A 24,030-nucleotide genomic window follows, 5' to 3' on the forward strand; every position below is an offset into this window, starting at 1 on the left:
TACCCAGATCACAGACAATCCAAATATCAGAACTAGGGGGCCAGGCAGAGAGGACAAATCATCTGTTAGGGAGTGGGACAGAAAGCAGAAACATTACAAAGGAGCAAGTAGGCTCAGAACAGAGGGGAGAGTAGTACTGGGGAAACTCCCTGCTAAGGACAGGTTAGCCACAGTGGATATGTATGTGACGCCTTTGTCCTTGTGGGCTGGAATGGAAGCTGGTAAGGGAATAGGAACAGCTCCAGTCTACAGCTCCCAGCGTGAGCGACACAGAAGACATGTTATTTCTTCATTTCCAACTGAGGTACCAGGTTCATCTCACTGGGGAGTGTCAGGCAGTGGGTGCAGGACAGTGGGTACAGTGCACCGAGCATGAGCCGAAGCAGGGCGAGGCATCACCTTACCCAGGAAGAACAAGGGGCCAGGGAATTCCCTTTCCTAGTCAAAGAAAGGGGTGACAGACGGCACCTGGAAAATTGGGCCACTCCCACCCTAATACTGCGCTTTTCCAACACTCTTAGCAAACGGCACACCAGGAGATTATATCCCGCGCCTGGCTCAGAGGGTCCTGCGCCCAAGGAGCCTCGCTCATTGCTAGCACAGCAGTCTGAGATCAAACTGCAAGGCAGCAGCGAGGCTGGGAGAGGGGCACCTGCCATTGCCGAGGCTTGAGTAGGTAAACAAAGTGGCTGGGAAGTTCGAACTGGGTGGAGCCCACCGCAGCGCAAGGAGGCCTGCCTGCCTCTGTAGACTCCACCTCTAGGGGCAGGGCATAGCCAAACAAAAGGCAGCAGAAAACTCTGCAGACTTAAATGTCCCTGTCTGACAGCTTTGAATAGAGTAGTGGTTCTCCCAGCACGCAGCTGGAGATCTGAGAACAGACTGCCTCCTCAAGTGGGTCCCTGACCCCTGAGTAGCCTAACTGGGAGGCATCCCCCAGTAGGGGAAGACTGACACCTCACATGGCCGGGTACTCCTCTGAGACAAAACTTTCAGAGGAACGATCAGGCAGCAACATTTGCTGTTCACCAATATCTGTTGTTCTGCAGCCTCCGCTGCTGATACCTGGGCAAACGGTCTGGAGTGGACCTCCAGTAAACTCCAACAGACCTGCAGCTGAGGGTCCTGACTGTTAGAAGGAAAACTAACAGAAAGGACATTCACACCAAAACTCCATCTGTACCTCACCATCATCAAAGACCAAAGGTAGATAAAACCACAAAGATGGGGAAAAAACAGAGCAGAAAAACTGGAAACTAAAAATCAGAGCACCTCTCCTCCTCCAAAGGAACACAGCTCCTCACCAGCAATGGAACAAAGCTGGACGGAGAATCATTGACGAGTTGAGAGAAGGCAGCTTCAGACAAACTACTACGAGCTACAGGAGGAAATTCAAACCAATGGCAAAGAAGTTAAAAGCTTTGAAAAAAATTAGACAAATGGATAACTAGAATAACCAATGCAGAGAAGTCCTTAAAGGACCTGATGGAGCTGAAAACCACGGCATGAGAACTACGTGATGAATGCACAAGCCTCAGTAGCCGATTTGATCAACTGGAAGAAAGGGTATCAGTGATGGAAGATCAAATGAATGAAATGAAGCGAGACGTTTAGAGAAAAAAGAATAAAAAGAAACGAACAAAGCCTCCAAGAAATACGGGACTATGTGAAAAGACCAAATCTACGTCTGATTGGTGTACCTGAAAGTGACAGGGAGAATGGAACCAAGTTGGAAAACACTCTGCAGGATATTGTCCAGGAGAACTTCCCCAATCTAGCAAGGCAGGCCAATATTTAAATTCAGGAAATACAGAGAATGCCACAAAGATACTCCTTGCGAAGAGCAACTCCAAGACACATAATTGTCAGATTCACCAAAGTTGAAGGAAAAAATGTTAAGGGCAGCCAGAGAGAAAGGTTGGGTTACCCACAAAGGGAAGCCCATCAGACTAACAGCTGATCTCTCGGCAGAAACTCCACAAGCCAGAAGAGAGTGGGGGCCAATATTCAACATTCTTAAAGAAAAGAATTTTCAACCCAGAATTTCATATCTAGCCAAACTAAGCTTCATAAGTGAAGGAGAAATAAAATCTACAGACAAGCAAATGCTGAGAGATTTTGTCACCAGCAGGCCTGCCCTAACAGAGCTCCTGAAGGAAGCACTAAACATGGAAAGGAACAACCTGTACAAGCCACTGCAAAAACATGCCAAATTGTAAAGAACATCGAGGCTAGGAAGAAACTGCATCAACTAATGAGCAAAATAACCAGCTAATATCATAATGACAGGATCAAATTCACACATAACAATATTAACTTTAAATGTAAATGGGCTAAATGCTCCAATTAAAAGACAGAGACTGGCAAATTGGATAGAGTCAAGACCCATCAGTGTGCTGTACTCAGGAAACCCATCTCACATGCAGAGACACACATAGGCTCAAAATAAAGGGATGGAGGAAGATCTACCAAGCAAATGGAAAAAAAAAGGCAGGGGTTGCAATCCTAGTCTCTGATAAAACAGACTTTAAACCAACAAAGATCAAAAGAGACAAAGAAGGCCATTACATAATGGTAAAGGGATCAATTCAACAAGAAGAACTAACTATCCTAAATATATATGCACCCAATACAGGAGCACCCAGATTCATAAAGCAAGTCCTTAGAGACCTACAAAGAGACTTAGACTCCCACACAATAATAATGGGAGACTTTAACACCCCACTGTCAACATTAGACAGATCAACAAGACAGAAAGTTCACAAGGATATCCAGGAATTGAACCCAGCTCTGCACCAAGCAGATCTAGTAGACATCTACAGATCTCTCCACCCCAAATCAACAGAATATACATTCTTTTCAGCACCACACCACACCTATTCCAAAATTGACCACATAGTTGGAAGTAAAGCACTCCTTAGCAAATGTAAAAGAACAGAAATTATAACAAACTGTCTCTCAGACCACACTGCAATCAAACTAGAACTCAGGATTAAGAAACTCACTCAAAACTGCTCAACTACATGGAAACTGAACAACCTGCTCCTGAATGACTACTGGGTACATAACAAAATGAAGGCACAAATAAAGATGTTCTTTGAAACCAACGAGAACAAAGACACAACATACCAGAATCTCTGAGACACATTCAAAGTAGTGTGTAGAGGGAAATTTATAGCACTAAATGCCCACAAGAGAAAGCAGGAAAGATCTAAAATTGACACCCTAACATCACAATTAAAAGAACTAGAGAAGAGCAAACACATACAAAAGCTAGCAGAAGGCAAGAAATAACTAAGATCAGAGCAGAACTGAAGGAAATAGACACAAAAAAACTTTCAAAAAATCAATGAATCCAGGAGCTGGTTTTTTGAAAAGATCAACAAAATTGATAGACCGCTAGCAAGACTAATGAAGAAAAGAGAGAAGAATCAAATAGGTGCAATAAAAAATGATAAAGGGGATATCACCACTGATCCCACAGAAATACAAACTACCATCAGAGAATACTATAAACACCTCTATGCAAATCAACTAGACAATCTAGAAGAAATGGATAAATTCCTGGACACATACACCCTCCCAAGACTAAACCAGGAAGAACTTGAATCTCTGAATAGACCAATAACAGGCTCTGTAATTGAGGCAATAATTAACAGCTTACCAACCAAAAAAAGGCCAGGACCAGATGGATTCACAGCCTAATTCTACCAGAGGTACAAGGAGGAACTGGTACCATTCCTTCTGAAACTATTCCAATCAATAGAAAAAGAGGTAATCCTCCCTAACTCATTTTATGAGGCCAGCATCATCCTGATACCAAAGCCTGGCAGAGACACAACAAAAAAAGAGAATTTTAGACCAATATCCCTGATAAACATCGATGCAAAAATCCTCAATAAAATACTGGCAAACCGAATCCAGCAGCACATCAAAAAGCTTATCCACCATGATCAACTGGGCTTCATCCCTGGGATGCAAGGCTGGCTCAACATATGCAAATCAATAAATGTAATCCAGCATATAAACAGAACCAATGACAAAAACCACATGATTATCTCAATAGATGCAGAAAAGACCTTTGACAAAATTCAACAAACCTTCATGCTAAAAACTCTCAAAAAATTAGGTATTGATGGGACATATCTCAAAATAGTAAGAGCTATCTATGACAAACCCACAGCCAATAGCATACTGAATGGGCAAAAACTGGAAGCATTCCCTTTGAAAACCAGCACAAGATAGGGATGCCCTCTCTCACCACTCCTATTCAACATAGTGTTGGAAGTTCTGGCCAGGGCAATCATGCAGGAGAAGGAAATAAAGGGTATTCAATTACAAAAAGAGGAAGTCAAATTGTCCCTGTTTGCAGATGACATGATTGTGTATCTAGAAAACCCCATCATCTCAGCCCAAAATCTGCTTAAGCTGATAAGCAACTTCAGCAAAGTCTCAGGATACAAAATCAATGTGCAAAAATCACAAGCATTCTTATACACCAATAATAGAGAGCCAAATCATGAGTGAACTCCCAATCACAATTGCTTCAAAGAGAATAAAATACCTAGGACTCCAACTTACAAGGGACATGAAGGACCTCTTCAAGGAGAACTACAAACCACTGCTCAATGAAATAAAAGAGGATACAAACAAATGGAAGAAGATTCCATGCTCATTGGTAGGAAGAATCAATATCGTGAAAAATGGCCATACTGCCCAAGGTAATTTATAGATTCAATGCCATCCCCATCAAGCTACCAATGACTTTCTTCACAGAAATAGAAAAAAGTACTTTAAAGTTCATATGGAATCAAAAAAGAGCCTGCATTGCAAAGTCAATCCTAAGCCAAAAGAACAAAGCTGGAGGCATCATGCTACCTGACTTCGAACTATACTACAAGGCTACAGTAACCAAAACAGCATGGTACTGGTACCAAAACAGAGATATAGACCAATGGAACAGAATAGAGCCCTCAGAAATAATGCCACATGTCTACAACCATCTGATCTTTGACAAACCTGACAAAAACAAGCAATGGGGAAAGGATTCCTTATTTAACAAATGGTGCTGGGAAAACTGGCTAGCCATATGGAGAAAGCTGAAACTGGATCCCTTCCTTACACCTTATACAAAAATTAATTCAAGATGGATTAAAGACTTAAATGTTAGACCTAAAACCATAAAAACCCTAGAAGAAAACCTAGGCAATACCATTCAGGACATAGGCATAGGCAAGGACTTCATGTCTAAAACACCAAAAGCAATGGCAACAAAAGCCAAGATTGACAAATGGGATCTAATTAAACTAAAGAGCTTCTGCACAGCAAAAGAAACTACCATCAGAGTGAACAGGCAACCTACAGAATGGGAGAAAATTTTTGCAATCTACTCATCTGACAAAGGGCTAATATCCCAAATCTACAATGAACTCAAATTTACAAGAAAAAAAACAATCCCATCAAAAAGTGAGCAAAGGATATGAACAGACACTTCTCAAAAGAAGACATTTATGCAGCCAACAGACACATGAAAAAATGCTCATCATCACTGGCCATCAGAGAAATGCAAATCAAAACCACAATGAGATACCATCTCACACCAGTTAGAATGGCGATCATTAAAAAGTCAGGAAACAACAGGTGCTGGAGAGGATGTGGAGAAATAGGAACACTTTTACACTGTTGGTGGGACTGTAAACTAGTTCAACCATTGTGGAAGTCCGTGTGGTGGTTCCTTAGGGATCTAGAACTAGAAATACCATTTGACCCAGGCATCCTATTACTGGGTATATACCCAAAGGATTATAAATCGTGCTGCTATAAAGACACATGCACACATATGTTTATTGCGGCACTATTCACAATAGCAAAGACTTGGAACCAACCCAAATGTCTAACAATGATTGACTGGATTGAGAAAATGTGGCACATATACACCATGGAATACTATGCAGCCATGAAAAATGAGTTCATGTCCTTTGTAGGGACATAGATGAAGCTGGAAACCATCATTCTCAGCCAACTATTGCAAGGACAAAAAACCAAACACAGCATGTTCTCACTCATTGGTGGGAATTGAACAATGAGAACACTTGGACACAGGAAGGGGAACATCACATACCAGGGCCTGTTGTGGGGTCAGGGGAGGGGGGAGGGATAGCGATAGGAGATATACCTAATGTTAAATGAAGAGTTAATGTGTGCAGCACACCAACATGGCACATGTATACGTATGTAACAAACCTGCACGTTGTGCACATGTACCCTAAAACTTAAAGTACAATAAAGAAAAAAAAATATTCCATAGTGGCGATATAGAACAGTTTGTTTAACCATTCAGTCATTGGAGGATATCTGGGTTGTTTCTAGTTCTAGGCTATTACAAATAAAGGTGCTCTGAACATTTCTGTTAAAAAAAAAAAAAAAACGTTAAGACGCTACGTGTTGCTTAGGTCTGCTTTGTTGAAGCCTGTCTCTTTCAGAGTTCCTAAACACAATATTCCCATGGCATCTAATCCCAGTGAGTGCTGCAAATCCAGGCTGTGTATCAGATGCCACAGGAAATTCTGCCTCAGGACTGAGTTTGGTTCAAGCATCTGGATGTTGTCAAAAGTCCACGTTGTGTGCTGGCCTAACCTGAAAGACCCTAACTAGTTCTAGCCTTTAAATGCCTTCTGTCACCAAATCTAGAGTTACATGGCATTTGTACAAGCTAGGTAGCTGAGGCACGGGATCAGCCCTATAAAGGAGCTTTTGGTGCTTTTGTGGTAGGTCTAGCTCCAACTTGGCACTCCAGTTCCCATAGCTAGACTTTCTCTCATCGTGTGTTCTGATCCTTGGATTAGGAACAAGGTAACTACTCTGATACAAAGCAGTGGTTTCAGTTCCCAACTGGTGACTATTTTGCCTCCCAGGGGACATTTTTGGTTTTCACAACTGGGATACGGTGTTAGAGGGTAGAGGCTAGGGATGCTGCAAAGAATGTGGCAGAATCCTCTTCCACCCCGAACGCTAATAGTGCCAACGTTGTGGAGCCTTCCCACCCAAGGGCTTGGTCTATTCCTTGCTTTTGCCAGCTCCCTAAACCTTAAACACAACATTTCAAACTTATATGCATAAGCATCTCCTAGGGACCTGCCCGTTTCCAATATCGACTACTGAGACCCATCCGTAGAGATGCAGGCTTAGGAGGTCTAGGATTGGGCTGAAAATTTGCATTTTAACAAGTATTCCAGGTCATTCTGAAGCAAGTGATACAAACCACACATTGAGGAACACCGCCTTCAAGAGACTGAATCTTGCTTCCCAACACTAGCTTGGTATCTGAGACCATCTGCCTGCTGCTGGCTTTCCTGGCACAAACATTCTGCATGTAGGCACAGTGTGCTCCTGGACTCCATGTCACCTCGTTCACCCTCATGTTCCCTCGGTTCCTGTCCCCAGTCCAGCGAGCAGAACTGACTACAGATCTTAACAGAAGATACAGATTTAAAATAACTTGCCTGTTCCCGTGGACTTTATCCACTAGTCAAGCTGGACAAGTGGACAAGGGGAGAGGGTAGGTGGGGGCTCCTTCCCTGTTCCTCCCATTCCACTTTATACAAACCCCAGCTAGACCACTGGGAGAGCAACAGAGGTTAAGAATGACTGCATCTAAATATTTAATTTGGCCCACTCCTCTTCTGTCTTGAACACAAGGATATCATGAGTTTTGTTTAAAGCACTACTGAAACCAAGATAAACTCTGGCTTAGCATGCCCCTGACAGATCAGTCTAGTAATCTTATCAAAAAGATTGAGAAATCGGATGGTTGCTGTGTCTGTGTAGAAAGAAGTGGACATGGGAGACTTTTCATTTTGTTCTGTACTAAGAAAAATTCTTCTGCCTTGGGATCCTGTTGATCTATGACCTTACCCCCAACCCTGTGCTCTCTGAAACATGTGCTGTGTCCACTCAGGGTTAAATGGATTAAGGGCGGTGCAAGATGTGCTTTGTTAAACAGATGCTTGAAGGCAGCATGCTCGTTAAGAGTCATCACCACTCCCTAATCTCAAGTACCCAGGGACACAAACACTGCGGAAGGCCGCAGGGTCCTCTGCCTAGGAAAACCAGAGACCTTTGTTCACACCCTGCCTAGGAAAACCAGAGACCTTTGTTCACTTGTTTATCTACTGACCTTCCCTCCACTATTGTCCTATGACCCTGCCAAATCCCCCTCTGCGAGAAACACCCAAGAATGATCAATAAAAAAAAAAAAAACCAAGATTACCTAAAAGCACTAACCAAAGGAAAACTCCCTCACCTCAACCCGTGACTGCTCACATTTTTCAGATTGAATAATTTCAATTGTATTTTAAGGTTGACTCTTTACCACCTCCAAGCTGCTCCTGAACACAACTATTATTAATTTTGAAAAATTTTTCACTTCTAGAATTTCCACTTGAGCCTTTGTTATTACTGTAGTTTCTTCTTCTCTGCTGTGATTTTCTATCCATTTATTATAAGAGTTTTTGGGGTTTTGATTTTAGTAAGAATTATAATAACTACTTTAAAAAATCCATACTAATTCCAACATCTGGGTCGTCTCGAGGTCAGTCTCGATTGATTGCCTTTTTCTTTGAATATGTTTCTTGGTATGTTTGATATAATGGGATTGAATCCTGAAGATTGTAAAAACTGGATATTTTTTGTTTCTCTGAAAATTGATAATTTTTTGTATTTTTTTTTCTATTGTATACTTTACATTTTCCTCCAAGGGTTTTAACATTTCTAGTTCTCAAAACATTTACATTTATGTTAAAAATTATACAAAGTAGCTTGGTACAGTGGCTCCCATCTGTAATCCCAGCACTTTTAGAGGCCAAGGCAGGAGGGTCACTCGAGTCCAGGACTTGGAAACCAGCCTAGACAACAGGACAAGACCTTGTCTCCACAAAAAATTATTAGGGTGATGCAAAAAGTAATTGCAGGTTTTGCCATTACTTTCAATGGCAAAACCCACAATTACTCTTGCACCAACCTGATAAAAAATAAGCTGGGTATGGTGGTGGTATGTGCCGGTGGTCTCAGCTATTTGGGAGGTGAAGGCAGAGGTGGGAGGATTGCTTGAGCCCAGGAGTTCCAGACCACCCTGAGACCCTGTCTCTACGGGGGGGGGCGGGGGGGGGGGGGAAATTAGCTGGGCCCACGTACCTGTGGTACTAGCTACTTGGGAGGCAAAGGCAGAGGTGCCAGAATCACTTGAGCCCAGAAGCTCAAGGCTGCAGGGCACTGTGATTGTGCCACTGCACTCCAGCCTAAGTGATGGAGCATGACCCTGACTCCAGATAATAATAATAATTACAAAAAGGAAAGACCTAGAACACCAGGTTAAAGTATTCTAAAATTTAGCTGACTTACTCTGTTCTCTATAAAACCGGGTTGCCACAGAAAATATAGCATGCCCAGTTAATTTTAAATTTCAGATAAACAAATACTTTTTTCAGTGTAAGTATACCCCATGCAATATTTGGGATATGCTTATACTAAAACATTATTCTTTGTTTATCTGAAATTGAAATTTAACTGGGTATTACATAATTATAGCAGCCTGACCATAAAAGATATGTAGGCTGAGCAAAATTCTACTTTAAACTTCAAGCTTTATAATAAATGCATTATTAATCAACAACTATTATTTACTGAGACCTGTGTAGATCCCCATATTTATTTTTAAATGTGGAACTAGGAAATCTATATAAAGAACATTTATAGAAATGAATGACTGTTCTATAGAGCTGAAAGGAAAACTCTAGCTTTTATTTTTCTCCCCAAACTTAAGCTTTATTTTACATTTGTATAAACAATAAAATTACCACTCAACTTTGGAAGCACAGATCATAATATGAAATTAAAGCAAAGATCCCAGAAACATTTAACAGGCAACAAATCTTTGACATCATCTTACTATAGCAACTAAACATATAATAATTTAGAATGATCCATTAATTATAAGAATAAATTCTTTTACAAAGCATAACTATTAATATTATTTGACCATCATAAGAACAAACATTTTAACTAAAACACCATGAATACTTTACAGAAAGGGGCGAGTTGCAGACACAGTCCTTCTTGGATTTCTTTCAACACCAGGCTTTCTTCCCTTTTGACCTGAGCTGGGAGTTGAATATTTCTTCTCTTTGCCCTCTGACCCTCTAGTCTCTGAAGCATCTTTTGTACTAGAGGTGTGTGCAGAGACTTCCTGGAAATTTGGATTTGTAAATTGTGCTGTTGTATCTTCTAAGCACTGCAGTGATCTGGATATAGAGCTGTTGCTCTTGCTTGTATAAGTGTAATATTCTGATTCAAAAAAGGAAGTGAAAGGAAGGGAGTTGATTACATTTGGCTACAGAAAAAAAAGATGACACTAATAATAAAAATAAATAATAATTGTACTTGTAATATAAACATCTGAAAGTTTTAGTTCTAAGAATGGCAGTCCACATAAGAAAATTAGGTAAAAATAATTAATATCTATTATTTTTCTTTAACCAAAGAAAAAGTATAATTTAAAGATGGCTGTTTAAGCATCAAATTGCAGCAATTGGTAAAAGTAGATATTAGTCATGTTTATTAAGTGACACACAGTGATACTGAAGGCACTTATTTCTCAGCAACATCATTTTTTCCCCAATAAGAACATACTATATCGTAGACATGAAATGAAAATAAGCTTTAATTTTCACCACAGGAGGGCGACAATCAGAGAACTGAGGGGGTACAGATCCATTAGAGGACCATATCCATGAGCCTAAAATGCTCTACTGTAAGAGCAAGAATTTTTAAAGAATCTCGGTGAAGGCTCCTTTTCAAAAAAACACAAAGATTAAAGCCTTTGAAATGTAAATTATTTTTTGCAGTTATTACATTGAGGACAAAGTTATAGTCGCAAAGTTAAGATTTTTATAACTATCCCTAAAATTGATTCTCAGTGACTCCTTGATCTACATATGTTAAGGAAAAAGGCAAGACACAGATGTTTAAATAGTTTCCAATTTTTAGTAATCAGCTTCAATATAAGGTATACCCAAATAATGGTGAATTAAATGACCATGAAAGCACGTTATAGCAGATGCCCGCTCATCAATATGCCTTGAAATTAAAGGTTTATAAGGTGCATAAGGGCAAAGGTTTTGATGTTGCCGTTACATTCGCAAAAGTATGTGAGGCACGTACAGCATGAAGTTCACTAAGTGCTTGCAACATAACCAGCACTAAATTTTGTTGAATAAATAAATGAATACTTTTGTATAGCATCTGTTCAAAACCTCTGATGTAAAAATGAAAATAATCCGAAAATATGCAAAACTGAAATTTCCCACATATGGCTGCCAATTCATACAAACCATAAGATGAATTTCAAAATGAGAACATGACAATAAAATCAAGTTTCAAAATGGCTGGCCTTTTTTTTTTTTTTTTAGCAAAACCCATGTTCAAAAAAAGGAATAAGACATCAAATGTTTTGAGAACCAAAATTTTACTGCTGCTTTTCTAACACCCTGTTGCTAACCTGAGCCCCCATCCTCTTACTGTCAATAACAGATTTTCATCATCAAATACAAGAAACACGCTGGGCAGTGGCTCACACCTGTAATCCCAGCACTTTGGGAGACTGAGGCGGGTGGATCACTTGAGGTCAGGAGTTTGAGACAAGCCTGGCCAACATGGTGAAACCTCATCTCTACTAAAAACACAAAAATTAGCTGGGTGTGGTGGTGGGCGCCTGTAATCCCAGCTACTCGGGAGGCTGAGGCAGGAGAATTGCTTGAACCGGGGAGGTGGAGGTTGCAGTGAACTGAGATCGAGCCACTGTACTCCAGCCTGGGTGACAGAGCAAGACTCTGCCTTAAAAAAAATAAAATAAAAATACAAGAAACATCTCATAAAAACAAAATAATCACTATTCTAACAAACCACAATCCACAAATAAGAAGTTTCAAAAAGTAAGTTTAAAAGAAAAAAAAATTCATTTTACCAACCACTCACTTTTAAGCTGATAAAACTGCATGGCTTCCTTAAGAAACAAGAATCCCTTCGATGCTGAGCAGGTCAGTTTGGAAACCACCCCACCTCATTTTTCAGTACTTTTTTCCAAATACTTGAGTTGATCCTGAGGTTCTCTATTTCTCTCACATTTGATCCTTGCATGACTTACTGAAGTTGAAAAGTTATTTAAGAAGACACAGTGGTGTTCTTCACTCATGTAATTTGTTCATGTATCAAATAAAGGATGGAGAGAAAACTGGATGAAATACCAGAAGTTAAGAGATACATCAAAAACAGTACCATAAGGGAAAAATTTATAGCTATAAATGATTATAAAACATAAGATATTGAATCAACAACTTTACTCCTAAGGAACTAAAAACAGAGGGAAAAAGAGGAACTACTAAAAGCTAGCAAAATTTAAAAAATGATAAAGATAGCAGTGCAAATAAGTGAAATAGACAACAGAAAAGCAATATCAAAAATCAACAAAACCAAGTTTGTTCTCTGGAAAAGATCAAAACTGACAAAAATTTTATCTAGATTGACTAAGAAAAAAAGGGAATACTCAAATTACTAAACTCAAAAGAAAAATGGGTACATTACTAACAAATTTTTAGAGTAAAAAAAGGATGTAGGAGAGTACCATAAGGAACTATACACTAAAAAATTGAATAACCTAAATAAAATGAACAAATTCCTAGAAACAAAAAACCTACTAAGACTGAATCAGAAAAGTTGAATAAACCTATTCAGCAAGGAGATTCAGCAGGAAGATGGCATAAGTAATCAAAAACCCAGCAACAAAGAAAAGCCTGGACCAGATGGCTTCACTGTTGAATTCTACCCAACGTTTAAAGCAGAATTAACACCAGTTTTTCTCAAACTTTTTCAAAACGTTGAAGAGGAGGTAATGTTTTCTAACTTATTCTATGAGGCCAGTATTACCTTGACACCAAGCCAGACAAAGGCACCGTAAGAAAACTACAAACAAACATCCCTTACAAATGCTGATGCAAAAATCCTCAATAAAATACCAGCAACTCCAACTTAGCAGTACACTAAAAGGATTATACACTATGAATGAGTATAATTGACTTCTGAAATAAAAGTATGTTCTAACGCATGAAAATCAGCGTAATATCACATTAACATGAAGGAAAAAAGCCTCATGTGATCACATTTTAATCAAAGAAGAAAAAGCATTTGTCAAAATTTAACCCACATTCATGATAAAATGTACTTAATAAACTATAAATAGAAAGAAAACACCTTAACATAATGTCATACAAAAAACAAAAACACAGCTAATGTGGTGAAAGACTGAAAGCTTTTACCCTAAGAGCAAAAAGAAGGATGCCTGCTTTTACTACTTCTATTTAATATAGTACTGAGGATTCTAGTTAGTTAAAACATGAGTAAAAGAATAAAAGATATTCCAATTTTTTTTAAAAGTAAAATTATCTATTTGCAGATGACATAACCTTACATATTAAAAATCTTTTGGTTTCTGTGAAATAAACTGTCAGATACAATAAATAAAATTCAGCAAAGCTGCAGGATACAAAATCAATACACGAAAATCAGTTGTATTTCTACAATAACAATAAACTATCTGAAGAAGAAATCAAGACAACAGTATCATGTATGATAGCATCAAAAGAATAAAATACTTAGAAACCCACTTAACCAAGAAAATGAAAAACCTGTACAGCAAAAACTATAAACATGGCATGAACGTATTAAAGATGACAAATAAATGAAAAGACGTCATGTGTTTATGGACTGGAAGACAAAACCTTGTCAAGATGCCATTGTTATCTATAGTCATCTACAGATTCAATAAAATCACTATAAAAATTCCAATATTTGCAAAAATAGAAAAACCTATTCTGAAATTCAGATGAAATCTCAAAAAATCCCAAGTAGCCAAATCAATCTTAAAAACTAACAAAGTTAAAGGACTAACACCTCATGGTTTCAAACTTACTGCAAAGCTTCAGTACCCAAAACTTGTACCAGCATAGAGACAGAGACAAAGACCAATGCAATAGAAATAAAGAACCAAAAAATATGGTCATGATTTTTAACACGGGAGTCAACACTATTCAATGGGGAAACGATGGTATTTTTTAAATGGTGTTTAAAATGGATATTTACATATACACATATGTATGTATATATCCCAAATTAGCTTTTTGTCTGTCATGTATGTGGCAGATCTATTTCCCCAGTCTGTTGACTTTCCACTTAGAGGCATTTTTCTCTCACACAAAGTTTCAATTTTTATGGAGTCAAATACATCAGTCTTCTATTCAGTGACTTCTTCATGGGAATGGTGTTTCATTTTAGGATGATAAAGAAGTTGTAGATACAGATAAATTAGATAAACTAGATGGTTGGACAACACTGAATATACTGGATGCCACAGAACGGTACATCTAAACATGGCTAAAATGGTAAGTTTTACGTTATATATATTTTACCACCAAAAAAGGGCCAGGCTTAGATTTTTATATGTTAGGGGTTTGGAGTACCTCTAACATTTATTCCCCTCCAGGGGAATAATTTATAAACACCCACACAAGAAAAGTAGATACTGACTTCACAAATCTCCTTACAAGTCCCACAGCAGGGGCTGTCTGGGAAAGCTGAGGTGGAAAAAGTCACATAAACTTGAGGTCAGTGTGAGACCTCCCATCCCCCACTCTGGAATCAGTTGGAGGAAGGCAGGCATGCAGGCTGAGCTGGAGAGATGAGCTGGGGTGGGCAGAACTGTCTTCCCATGACCCTAGACTTTAAGTGCTCTCACATGCTCTCAGGCATGTATCAAACTAAGAAAGCAGCTAGGAGGGCAACACAGCTACCTGTATACAGGGAGCCATGAAATATCTGAGCTGCGCAACTGATGCACAAGGAGACGGAAGCAGTCTGACCTTTACACAGTGACCTGGCTCAAATAATTTCAGGCTCTCGTTAACCAGGCGAGCTCCGCTTTCTCTCTGAGGTAGGTAAACTTGAGGGGGTAAAGTGGGAGTTGGGGAAAATGGAAAAGAAAGCCTGGTAGTATTTCTTCTAACTCTGTTATAAATAAAAAGTAAAACAAATGCCTTTTCTCAGGGCCCAAATGTTAGGTGAAAAAATGTCATCTCAGTCATGTGATGTGGACTTCAGCAGAGCAGTACCCTCATGGTCATTTATCCTTTCCCTCTGCATGTTGTGTGCTTTCTCAGTTTATAATGTACCTGATCCACTTGTCTCATCACACTAGCTGCAAACAAGGCCACTGAATGTCACACCAGGTGGCCAGCATGTCTGTGAAGGGCAGAAACTGGGGCAGCCAAACAGCTGGCAGAGGCCAGCTAGTAAGTACCTGATGCCCACTCCGTAGAGGACTCCACACTTAAAAGACAAGATAAGCAAGTGTCAGGCTGCCTCACTAGTTATCCCCCCAAATAAAAAAAAGTAACCCCTCCAGGGAACGTGTTTGTGTGTACACAAAGTACATGCACACAGCTACATGCAAAGGGGAAAGGCTGGGAAGGAACCAAATCCACCTCTGAACACCAGTTACTTGTGGGGAAGGGGCAGGTGAAGCCAACTGTCAGCATTACTCACCTTTTCAACTGATGAGCTTGCATCAATTTTGGCAATTTCTCATAAAAAGGCAATTTTCACTCCTTGGGTGATCACCCAGGTCCTGCAAAACTGAGCCACCAACAACCACCTGCACCACTTCCCATGAGGCCAAATAATGGCTTCCCTCAAAGCTCAGCCCTCCCACCCACCTCCCAGTCCTGTCCCATGCAGAGGGGCTGCCGGCCTCCTGGGGTGCAGGGGGGCTGCTGGCCTCCTGGGGTGCAGGGGTCCAGGCCAAACCCAACCTACAGATGGTTGGTGAAACCAGCACGTATCCAAGGGCCTTTTCCCCACCTGGGCCATGTGCCGACTGCATAGATAGGCCTGTGCTTGCTGCCCCTAGGACAGAGATTCCCTTTTCTTCCATTGGAATGAGGGGTGGGGAGATTTGATGGTGTTCTGTACAGGTTGGATGTTAATCTGATATGGTGCTCTTGGAAAAGCTTGCCTGAGTTCGGCGCTTTCTCAGCACATGGTGTGTGCTGCCCCTTCAAGCTGCAGAAACCCCAGAAGGTAAGTGCTAACTGCAACCCCCATTTACTGGTGAGCAGAGGTCAGGTGATCTGCAGCCAGCCAAGCAGCTGCTAAGTGGCCAACAGGCTGGATCTGCATCTCACTTGCAGAGGCCCTGCCTGGCTGCTGGGACTGCCCTGAGACTCCCTCCTCCTCCTCCTCCTCCTCTTCCCTCCACAGCTCTCCCAGCTTCTATCCACAGCTGTGCTCCAGGTGGGGAACACCTATGGATGCACCAGGGTGCAACTACTCAGACTCCAGCGTGCAGAAGGGCCCTGGCTCCATGCTGTTTCCATATCCCAGCCCAAGCTCGTCTAGAGCTTCAGCAAATCCAAGCTTCCCTGAATTCCCTGCAAGACTAAACCAAGCCCTACAACCCCCACTACACTGGTTAGCTGCCAGTCCCAGCCCCTGCTCCCTCCTGGGCCCCTGTCTGTACAGTTCTGGAGTCCTACAAGAATGTTGAGATCCTAAGCCGACTCTCACCCAAAGAGGTAAACCACCAGGGACCTTCAGGGGTGGAGAACATACCCAGACAGGTTCTGCTGCCTGTAGGCTTCATGTCCTTCCCCTACAACACGCCATGCTTGCCAGGCTGGAAGAGGGGCTCCAGAAACTTGGGAAACCTGGGCCTGTAGCTGGCATGTGGAAAAGAGGCCTGGAAAAGCACCACTCCTGTCCATGAAGCCCCCACATGGAACCAGGTAATAGGGAAATACATGGGCACCAAGCCTGACGCCCCCTCAGACCCAGGTGGTAACTGCAGCAGTGACTTGCCCCCTCTGCCTCTGGCTGTACCACTATGAGAGGGAGGAACATCCAGGTCCACACGTGAGTGGAGACACCAGGTGTGGGCACGTTCCAGTAGTTGCTGCAGCTGAACCTTCCCAAGCAGGTCCATGCAAGGCCATCTCAGATGGGTGTGCACCTGGATTGGGCAAGGACACCCCTCAGAGAGTGAGGGCCACTGAGGGGGGCTGTCACAGAGACCCCTTTTCCTGCTCCAAGAACAGGCTGGGGGAGTGTGGGGGAGTGGAGTGTGGGCGAGTGTGGGCGAGTGTGGGCGGGTGTGGGCGGGTGTGGGCGAGTGTGGGGGAGGTTGGGGGAGTATGGGGGACCTCTCCCACCTCCCAGCTGCTTCCAGGAGCCACTTCTTTTGAGATGAGGCACTCTCCTGCCTGCCTGTTCCCCATTTGGCTGCAATAGACCACTGACAACATTCAGAGAAAGAGGGGCCTCACCTGCTTTCCCTGACACGTCGGAGGCAGATGGGCATTCCCAGGGGACCTGGGGTAGACCCTGTTCATCTGCCCACCCCCAGGCTATGCTGGCTTCATCTTATCTGTGTGATGGTGGGGGTGGGGATGGGGGTGGGAATTACCAAGGAGTCATCACACAGAACATGGACAAGTTCCACAAGAGCCAGGTAGAAGAGCCCTGTCCGTGCATGCTGCCCAGCACCCAGCTCACACACACACCTCTTATTTGACAGCTTCCCCAAAGCGGGCTTTGCAGTCCAGGCTCCCCGAGAAGCCTGGGGAGGAGACTGCCAGTCTGAAGGGCCTATCCCTAAAAAGGTGCCACCCTCACCAGGCTCATCCTGACAATCTTGGATTATCTTTGCTCTGAGGTTTTGGAGTGGGGGACAGGGAGACAGCAGACACTGCACATCACCCATCTTTCCAGACAGCATCAGCCCTCCAGACTGGGGCAGGTCAGACCTCCACTCGGGCTTTTTTCTCACTGGTTGCCAGTTGGGGGAAGCAGCATTTGTGAGCACCTGCCTGTCTCCCCAGGTCCTGTTCAGAAACCCCATCTGTGCCTTTGGAGAGACTGCCCTGAGCACACAGGCCCAGCAACCACCATCTACGGCCCCCAGGACCTAATCCCTTCTTCATAGGGTTCAGTGCATGTGAGTCTACACTGGGCTTGATTCCCGCCCAGTAGTCCCTGCCAGATATCCCATGCCCACCTCATTAAGAGAATGAGGCCACATGGACACACCCAGGCCATCATGGTGATGGAGTGGCTGGGGTCCCACTTGCCCACCCTTCATTGCTGGTTCAGAGCCAGCTGTCTGACCACATTCCTACCCCGAGATGGGACTTTGGGGACATTGTCCACCAGGGTCGCTGACCCCTTTTAAAGTTCCAGAAACATGGCCAACTGGTTCCCTAGAAGTTTGGTACATAGGATAAGCCAAGGTTTGCCTTCAGGAACAGGCTTTCCACCATGTCGCTGCCCAAGGCCCAGGGCATCCCCAAGTTCGCGTGAAGCCTGCCTGCCATGTCCACAGCCCATGCCGAGCCCTCCTGGAGCCACTGGAATGCTTGTTCCTGGGCATGTGATGAACCCAGACAGCTTCCACCTTGCAGGACAAGAATGCGCATCTGGCAGCAGTAGCCAGAGGGCCCATGGAAAGAAGATGGAGGTGAAACCAGATGCTGTGAGAACACTTTATTAGTCAAAACCGCATACTATAATAGTGCTTTAAAATGCAGCAGGAGATGTGAAGACACAAATGAACAAGCGCATAGTGACACATGGCTGTCAGAACACAGTGAAGAATCCACACTGCCTCCCCCCTTTACCTAGAAAAGGAGAGTTCTAGGCCACCTCCTCCTCAGCACACTCCTCATCCTCCTCCTCCTCCGCCGTGGCATCCTGATATTGCTGATATTCAGGCACCAGGTCGTTCACGTTGCTCTCGGCCTCGGTGAATTCCATCTCATCCATGCCCTCGCCCGTGTACCAGTGGAGGAAGGCCTTGCGCCTGAACATTGCTGTAAACTGCTCTGAGACACGCTTGAAGAGTTCCTGGACGGCTGTGTTGTTCCCAGTGAAGGTGACTGACATTTTTAGCCCCCGGGGTGGGATGTCACAGACGGCTGTTTTTACGTTGTTGGGGAGCCAGTCAGCAAAGTAGCTGCTGTTCTTGTCTTGAATGTTGAACATTTGTTCATCCACCTCCCTCATGGGCATGCGACCCCTGAAAATGGCAGCCGCCGTTAGGTAGCGGCCGTGATGGGGATCACAGGCAGCCATCATGTTCTTAGCATCAAACATCTGCTGGGTAAGCTCAGCCACAGTCAAGGCCCGGTACTGCTGGCTGCCCCGGCTGGTCAGTGGGGCAAAGCCGGGCATGAAGAAATGCAGCCGGGGAAACGGGACCATGTTCACGACCAGCTTCCGCAGGTCAGCGTTCAGCTGGCCCGGGAAGCACAGGTACGTGGTGACCCCACTCATGGTAGCAGACACCAGGTAGTTCAGGTCACCATAGGTGGGTGTGGGCAGTTTTAGGGTTCTGGAACATATGTCATATAACGCTTCCTTATCTATGCAAAAGGTCTCATCCGCGTTTTCTATGAGCTGGTGGACTGAGAGGGTGGCGTTGTAGGGCTCCACCACGGTGTCCGACACCTTGGGCGAGGGCAGGATGCTGAATGTGTTTATGATCCTGTCTGGGTACTCCTCCCGAATCTTACTAATGAGAAGGGTACCCATCCCAGACCCAGTCCCCCCACTCAGGGAGTGGGTCAGCTGGAAACCCTGCAGGCAGTCACAGCTCTCAGCCTCCTTTCTGACAACGTCCGTCACTGACTCCATCAGCTCCGTGTCTTCTGTGTAGTGCTCCTTGGCCCAGTTGTTTCCGGCCCCACACTGACGTGTAAGACAGTACAGCCAGTCACTCGACGGCCAGGTATAAGGTCATCAGGGGTCACCACCATAATGCAAAAAGGGCCAAGTGTCACATGTGAGGTGAGAGCACCATTCGCCCTGCAGGTGGAGCTAATGAAACCCCCTCCCCCAGGGTTACAGGACAGCGGCTTCACCTGTTAGGAATTAAGTCAGGAATCAAACCTGAGACGGGCTAACCTCATTGCAGGTGGAGCAAATGAAAACCCCTCCCCCGGAGTTACAAGACAGCTTCCCCCGTTAGGAATTAAGACAGGAGTCAAACCTGAGACGGGCTAACAGACCTCGCTGCAGGTGGAACAAATGAAACCCCCTCCCCCAGTTACAGGACAGCGGCTTCCCCTGTTAGGAATTAAGTCAGGAGTCAAACCTGAGACGGGCTAACCTCACTGCAGGTGGAACGAATGAAACCCCCTCCCCAGAGTTACAGGACAGCAGCTTCCCCTGTTAGGAATTAAGTCAGGAGTCAAACCTGAGACGGGCTAACCTCACTGCAGGTGGAACGAATGAAACCCCCTCCCCCAGAGTTACAGGACAGCGGCTTCCCCTGTTAGGAATTAAGTCAGGAGTCAAACCTGAGACGGGCTAACAGACCTCGCTGCAGGTGGAACAAGTGAAACCCCCTCCCCCAGTTACAGGACAGCGGCTTCCCCTGTTAGGAATTAAGTCAGGAGTCAAACCTGAGACGGGCTAACCTCACTGCAGGTGGAACGAATGAAACCCCCTCCCCCAGAGTTACAGGACAGCGGCTTCCCCCGTTAGGAATTAAGTCAGGAGTCAAACCTGAGACGGGCTAACCTCACTGCAGGTGGAACGAATGAAACCCCCTCCCCAGAGTTACAGGACAGCAGCTTCCCCTGTTAGGAATTAAGTCAGGAGTCAAACCTGAGACGGGCTAACAGACCTCGCTGCAGGTAGCTCCTGCCCATTTTCAGGGAAGGCAGTAGCCACGGCCCCAGCTCAGCTCCCTGTAGGGAGTTTACATCAGTAGCTCCTCACCTTGAGGAGACACCCGGGCCTTCCTCCCGAAGCCCGTTTAGGAGGCAGATTGAGCGACTCGACTCGGAGGACAGGAGGGTGTTCAGGGGCCTGGGGCCACAGTTCCCGCAGGATGACCTTGGCACACTCCTGGATTTTGAGCTGCCCTAAGGAGCCGCACCCCAGTCCTCGCCCGCAGCTCACGGAAGATGAAGTTGTCTGGCCTGAAGACCTGCCCGAAGGGCCCCGAGCGCACAGAGTCCATGGTGCCCGGCTCCAGATCCACGAGCACAGCGCGGGGCACGTACCTGCCACCTGCGTGGGGCGGGAGGGCATGAGCGAGGGGAGGGCCGCGTTCCCAGGAGGGCGGTGGGGGAAGGACGGGGGTCTCACCGCAGGCCTCGTTGTAGTGCACGTTGATGCGCTCCAGCTGCAGGTGGCTGTCCCCGTGGTAGGTGCCAGCGGAGTCGATGGCATGTTGGTCAGAGATCACCTCCCAGAACTGCGGAGACGGGAGGGGCCAGACAGGCCGGGGCTGAGTCAGGGAGGCGCCCCAGCCCCCTCTCCCACCCCCATCCGCACCCCCATCCCTAGGCCGCCGTATCCCCGGGGTCCACCCCGGCCGCCTCACCAGCCGCCCAGTTCCACCGCGTCCCCGGCAGGGAGCCCAGGGGCCGCAATGCAGGGGCACCGCTCCGCCACTGCCAACATCTTCCCCGGACACCCGGCAGGCCCGGGCTGGGCCCTCAGAGCCCCGGCTGCCAACCTTGGCGCCGATCTGGTTCCCGCACTGCCCGCTCTGCGTGAGCAGGATTTCCCCCATGGCCAAGGCGGGATTAGGGCGGCAGGAGAAACACGAGAAGGAGGAGCAGACGCGCAGAGATCCAGCCCGCCCTCCGCCAACGCTTAAATAGCCCCGCGCCCACCTCCCTCAGCCTGGGATTGGGCTCCCAGAATAAGCAACAGCTTTATTTCCACACAGGTGTATCCACCTGTGAATCCCCTGGCGTTGAACGTCTGTTGGAAAGCTCAGGTGTCCTTGCTATGGTCCTTTCCACGTTGGGGAAAGCTGATCAGCTGGAGAACTTCCTCCACGTCTTTAGTAAGACTAGATCCCTAGCTGAGCTGAAACTGAATTTTCCTCCCATGTGGGAGAGGAAGACTCTTGTTTCCATATTCACAGAGTGCCTTTGCACCTGTCCTAGATTGATGACATATTTTTGTAATGGATGCGTCCTTTCATCTATTAGGAGATCTGTGGTTAGGAAAGGCCTTCCGTATGTGAACTCAACAGGACTTAATTATACGTTTTACTTTGGAGCAGTTCAAATCCGCAGTAAGCTATGGGTGTTAGAGATAGTCAGGCCTCTGATTTAGCTAGAGTCTTCTTTAGGATTAGCCCTTTCACCTTTCCAGAGGACTGCGGTCTCCACACAGAGTGAAGGTAATATTGGATTCTTAAAGCTGAGGATAGGTGTTGGGTTACGCCTGCTGTGAAAGATGGGCCATTGTCACTTTGCAGGCTTTTAGATTACCCAAAGTGAGGAGTTATTTCTTCTGGTAAACATTTTTCAGATGGGGTGGGGAATGCCTCGATCTAACCAGTGAAGGTATCAGTAAGCATTAGCAAATATTTGAATCTCTTGCAGAAAGTCATTGGGGTACATTAGAGTTGCCAGTTCTCACCTGGATAGGTTCCTTAATTTTTGGACAGGTTTAACTGGAGGAGAAAATTGCTGGCCGTTTGGGTCATGTCAGGCACAGAGCTCACAGTGCTGAGTCACCTGTTTTACTGTCTTGAAAAGATTTACCCCTATAAACAAGTGAGACATTAACAGAAACAAAGAATCCCTTCTAGGGTGAAAAGAATCATGAAAGTGCTGAGTTATACTCTTGTGATTGGTACTTAGCATTAGTAATTTATTACCATCATTCAGCCAGCCCGAGGGGCCCTGGACTGAAATGCAATCCCTGACCCATTTCTGTTCTTCTTCAGAGTGTTCCGGCCCAGTTCTGTGTATGCTGACCAGCACGCCCATAAGCTTCATTGGACCTTTCAGTGCAGGGGCCTTGGCTGCAGCATCTACAAGGTCATTTCCTTTTACATGGTCAGTCTCTCTTTTGATGTCCTCTGCAATTAATTATAGTCACTTTCTGGCAGCAAAGCAGCATTCTAATAAGCTCAAAATCTGAATGATGTTGTATGGAAAAGCCCTTGGGGTCAGGAGTCCCCACCCATTCCAAATTGCAGCATAAGCATGAAGCATTAAAAAATCATACTTGGAATCAGTGTAAATGTTAACTTTTAAATCCTTTCCAACTGCAGGGGCCTAGTAAGTTCAATTAACTCAGCTTTTTGAGCTGAGGTCGAGGCCAGCAAGGCTTATGCCTTGATTCTCTTGTGCTGACTACTAATAGCATATCTAGCTCTCCTGTTTTCCTGATGCATAAAACAACTTGCATCTGTTAACCACTCTCCCTGGGATGGTCAAGGGGCTCATCTCTCCTACGTCTGGCCTGCTAGAATAAATTTGTTTCATAACCTGTGACACGCTTTGGCTGTGTCCCCAGTCAAACCTTATCTTGAATTGTAGCTCCCATAATTCCCATATATCGTGGGAGGGACCTAGTTGGAGGTAATCGAATCAGGGGATGGGTCTTTCCCATGCTGTTCTCATGACAGTGAATAAGCCTCATGAGATCTGATGGTTTATTTATTTATTTATTTTTGAGACAGAGTCTTGCTCTGTTGCTCAGGCTGGAGTGCATTATCATGATCTTGGCTCACTGCAACCTCTGATTCCTGGGTTCAAGTGATTCTCCTGTCTCAGCCTCCTGAGTAGCTGGGATTACAGGCACCTGCCACCATGCCTGTCTACTTTTTGTACTTTTAGTATAGATGGGGTTTCACCATGTTGGCCAGGCTGGCCTCGATCTCCTCACCTCAGGTCATCCACTGCCTTGGACTTCCAAAGTGCTGGGATTACAGCCGATGGTTTTATAAAGGAGAGTTTCCCTACACAAGCTCTTTTGCCTGCTGCCATGTAAGAGATGTGACTTTGTTCCTCACTTGCCTTCTGCCATGAGTGTGAGGCCTCCCTGACCATGTGCAACTGTGAGTCAATTAGACCTCTTTCCTTTATAAATTTCCCAGCCTCAGATATGTCTTTATTA

The 24,030-nt window shown here is 44.6% G+C and overlaps 1 protein-coding gene across 1 annotated transcript; it reads right to left on the reverse strand.

Annotated features, from left to right (window-relative positions):
* Window positions 1–18,706: 18,706 nt before the first annotated feature.
* LOC746788 (tubulin beta-8 chain-like) lies at window positions 18,707–21,716 on the reverse strand. Its single transcript, XM_016944941.3, has 4 exons — window positions 21,623–21,716; window positions 21,250–21,358; window positions 21,038–21,171; window positions 18,707–19,842 (listed from the first exon to the last, which is right to left on the reverse strand). Exons 1-4 carry the CDS (start codon window positions 21,677–21,679, stop codon window positions 18,790–18,792), a joined length of 1,353 nt encoding a protein of 450 aa, XP_016800430.2. The 5' UTR covers window positions 21,680–21,716; the 3' UTR covers window positions 18,707–18,789.
* Window positions 21,717–24,030: the final 2,314 nt, after the last annotated feature.

This window comes from Pan troglodytes, chromosome 3 (assembly GCF_028858775.2).
Source record: "Pan troglodytes isolate AG18354 chromosome 3, NHGRI_mPanTro3-v2.0_pri, whole genome shotgun sequence".
Lineage (NCBI taxonomy): Eukaryota > Metazoa > Chordata > Mammalia > Primates > Hominidae > Pan > Pan troglodytes.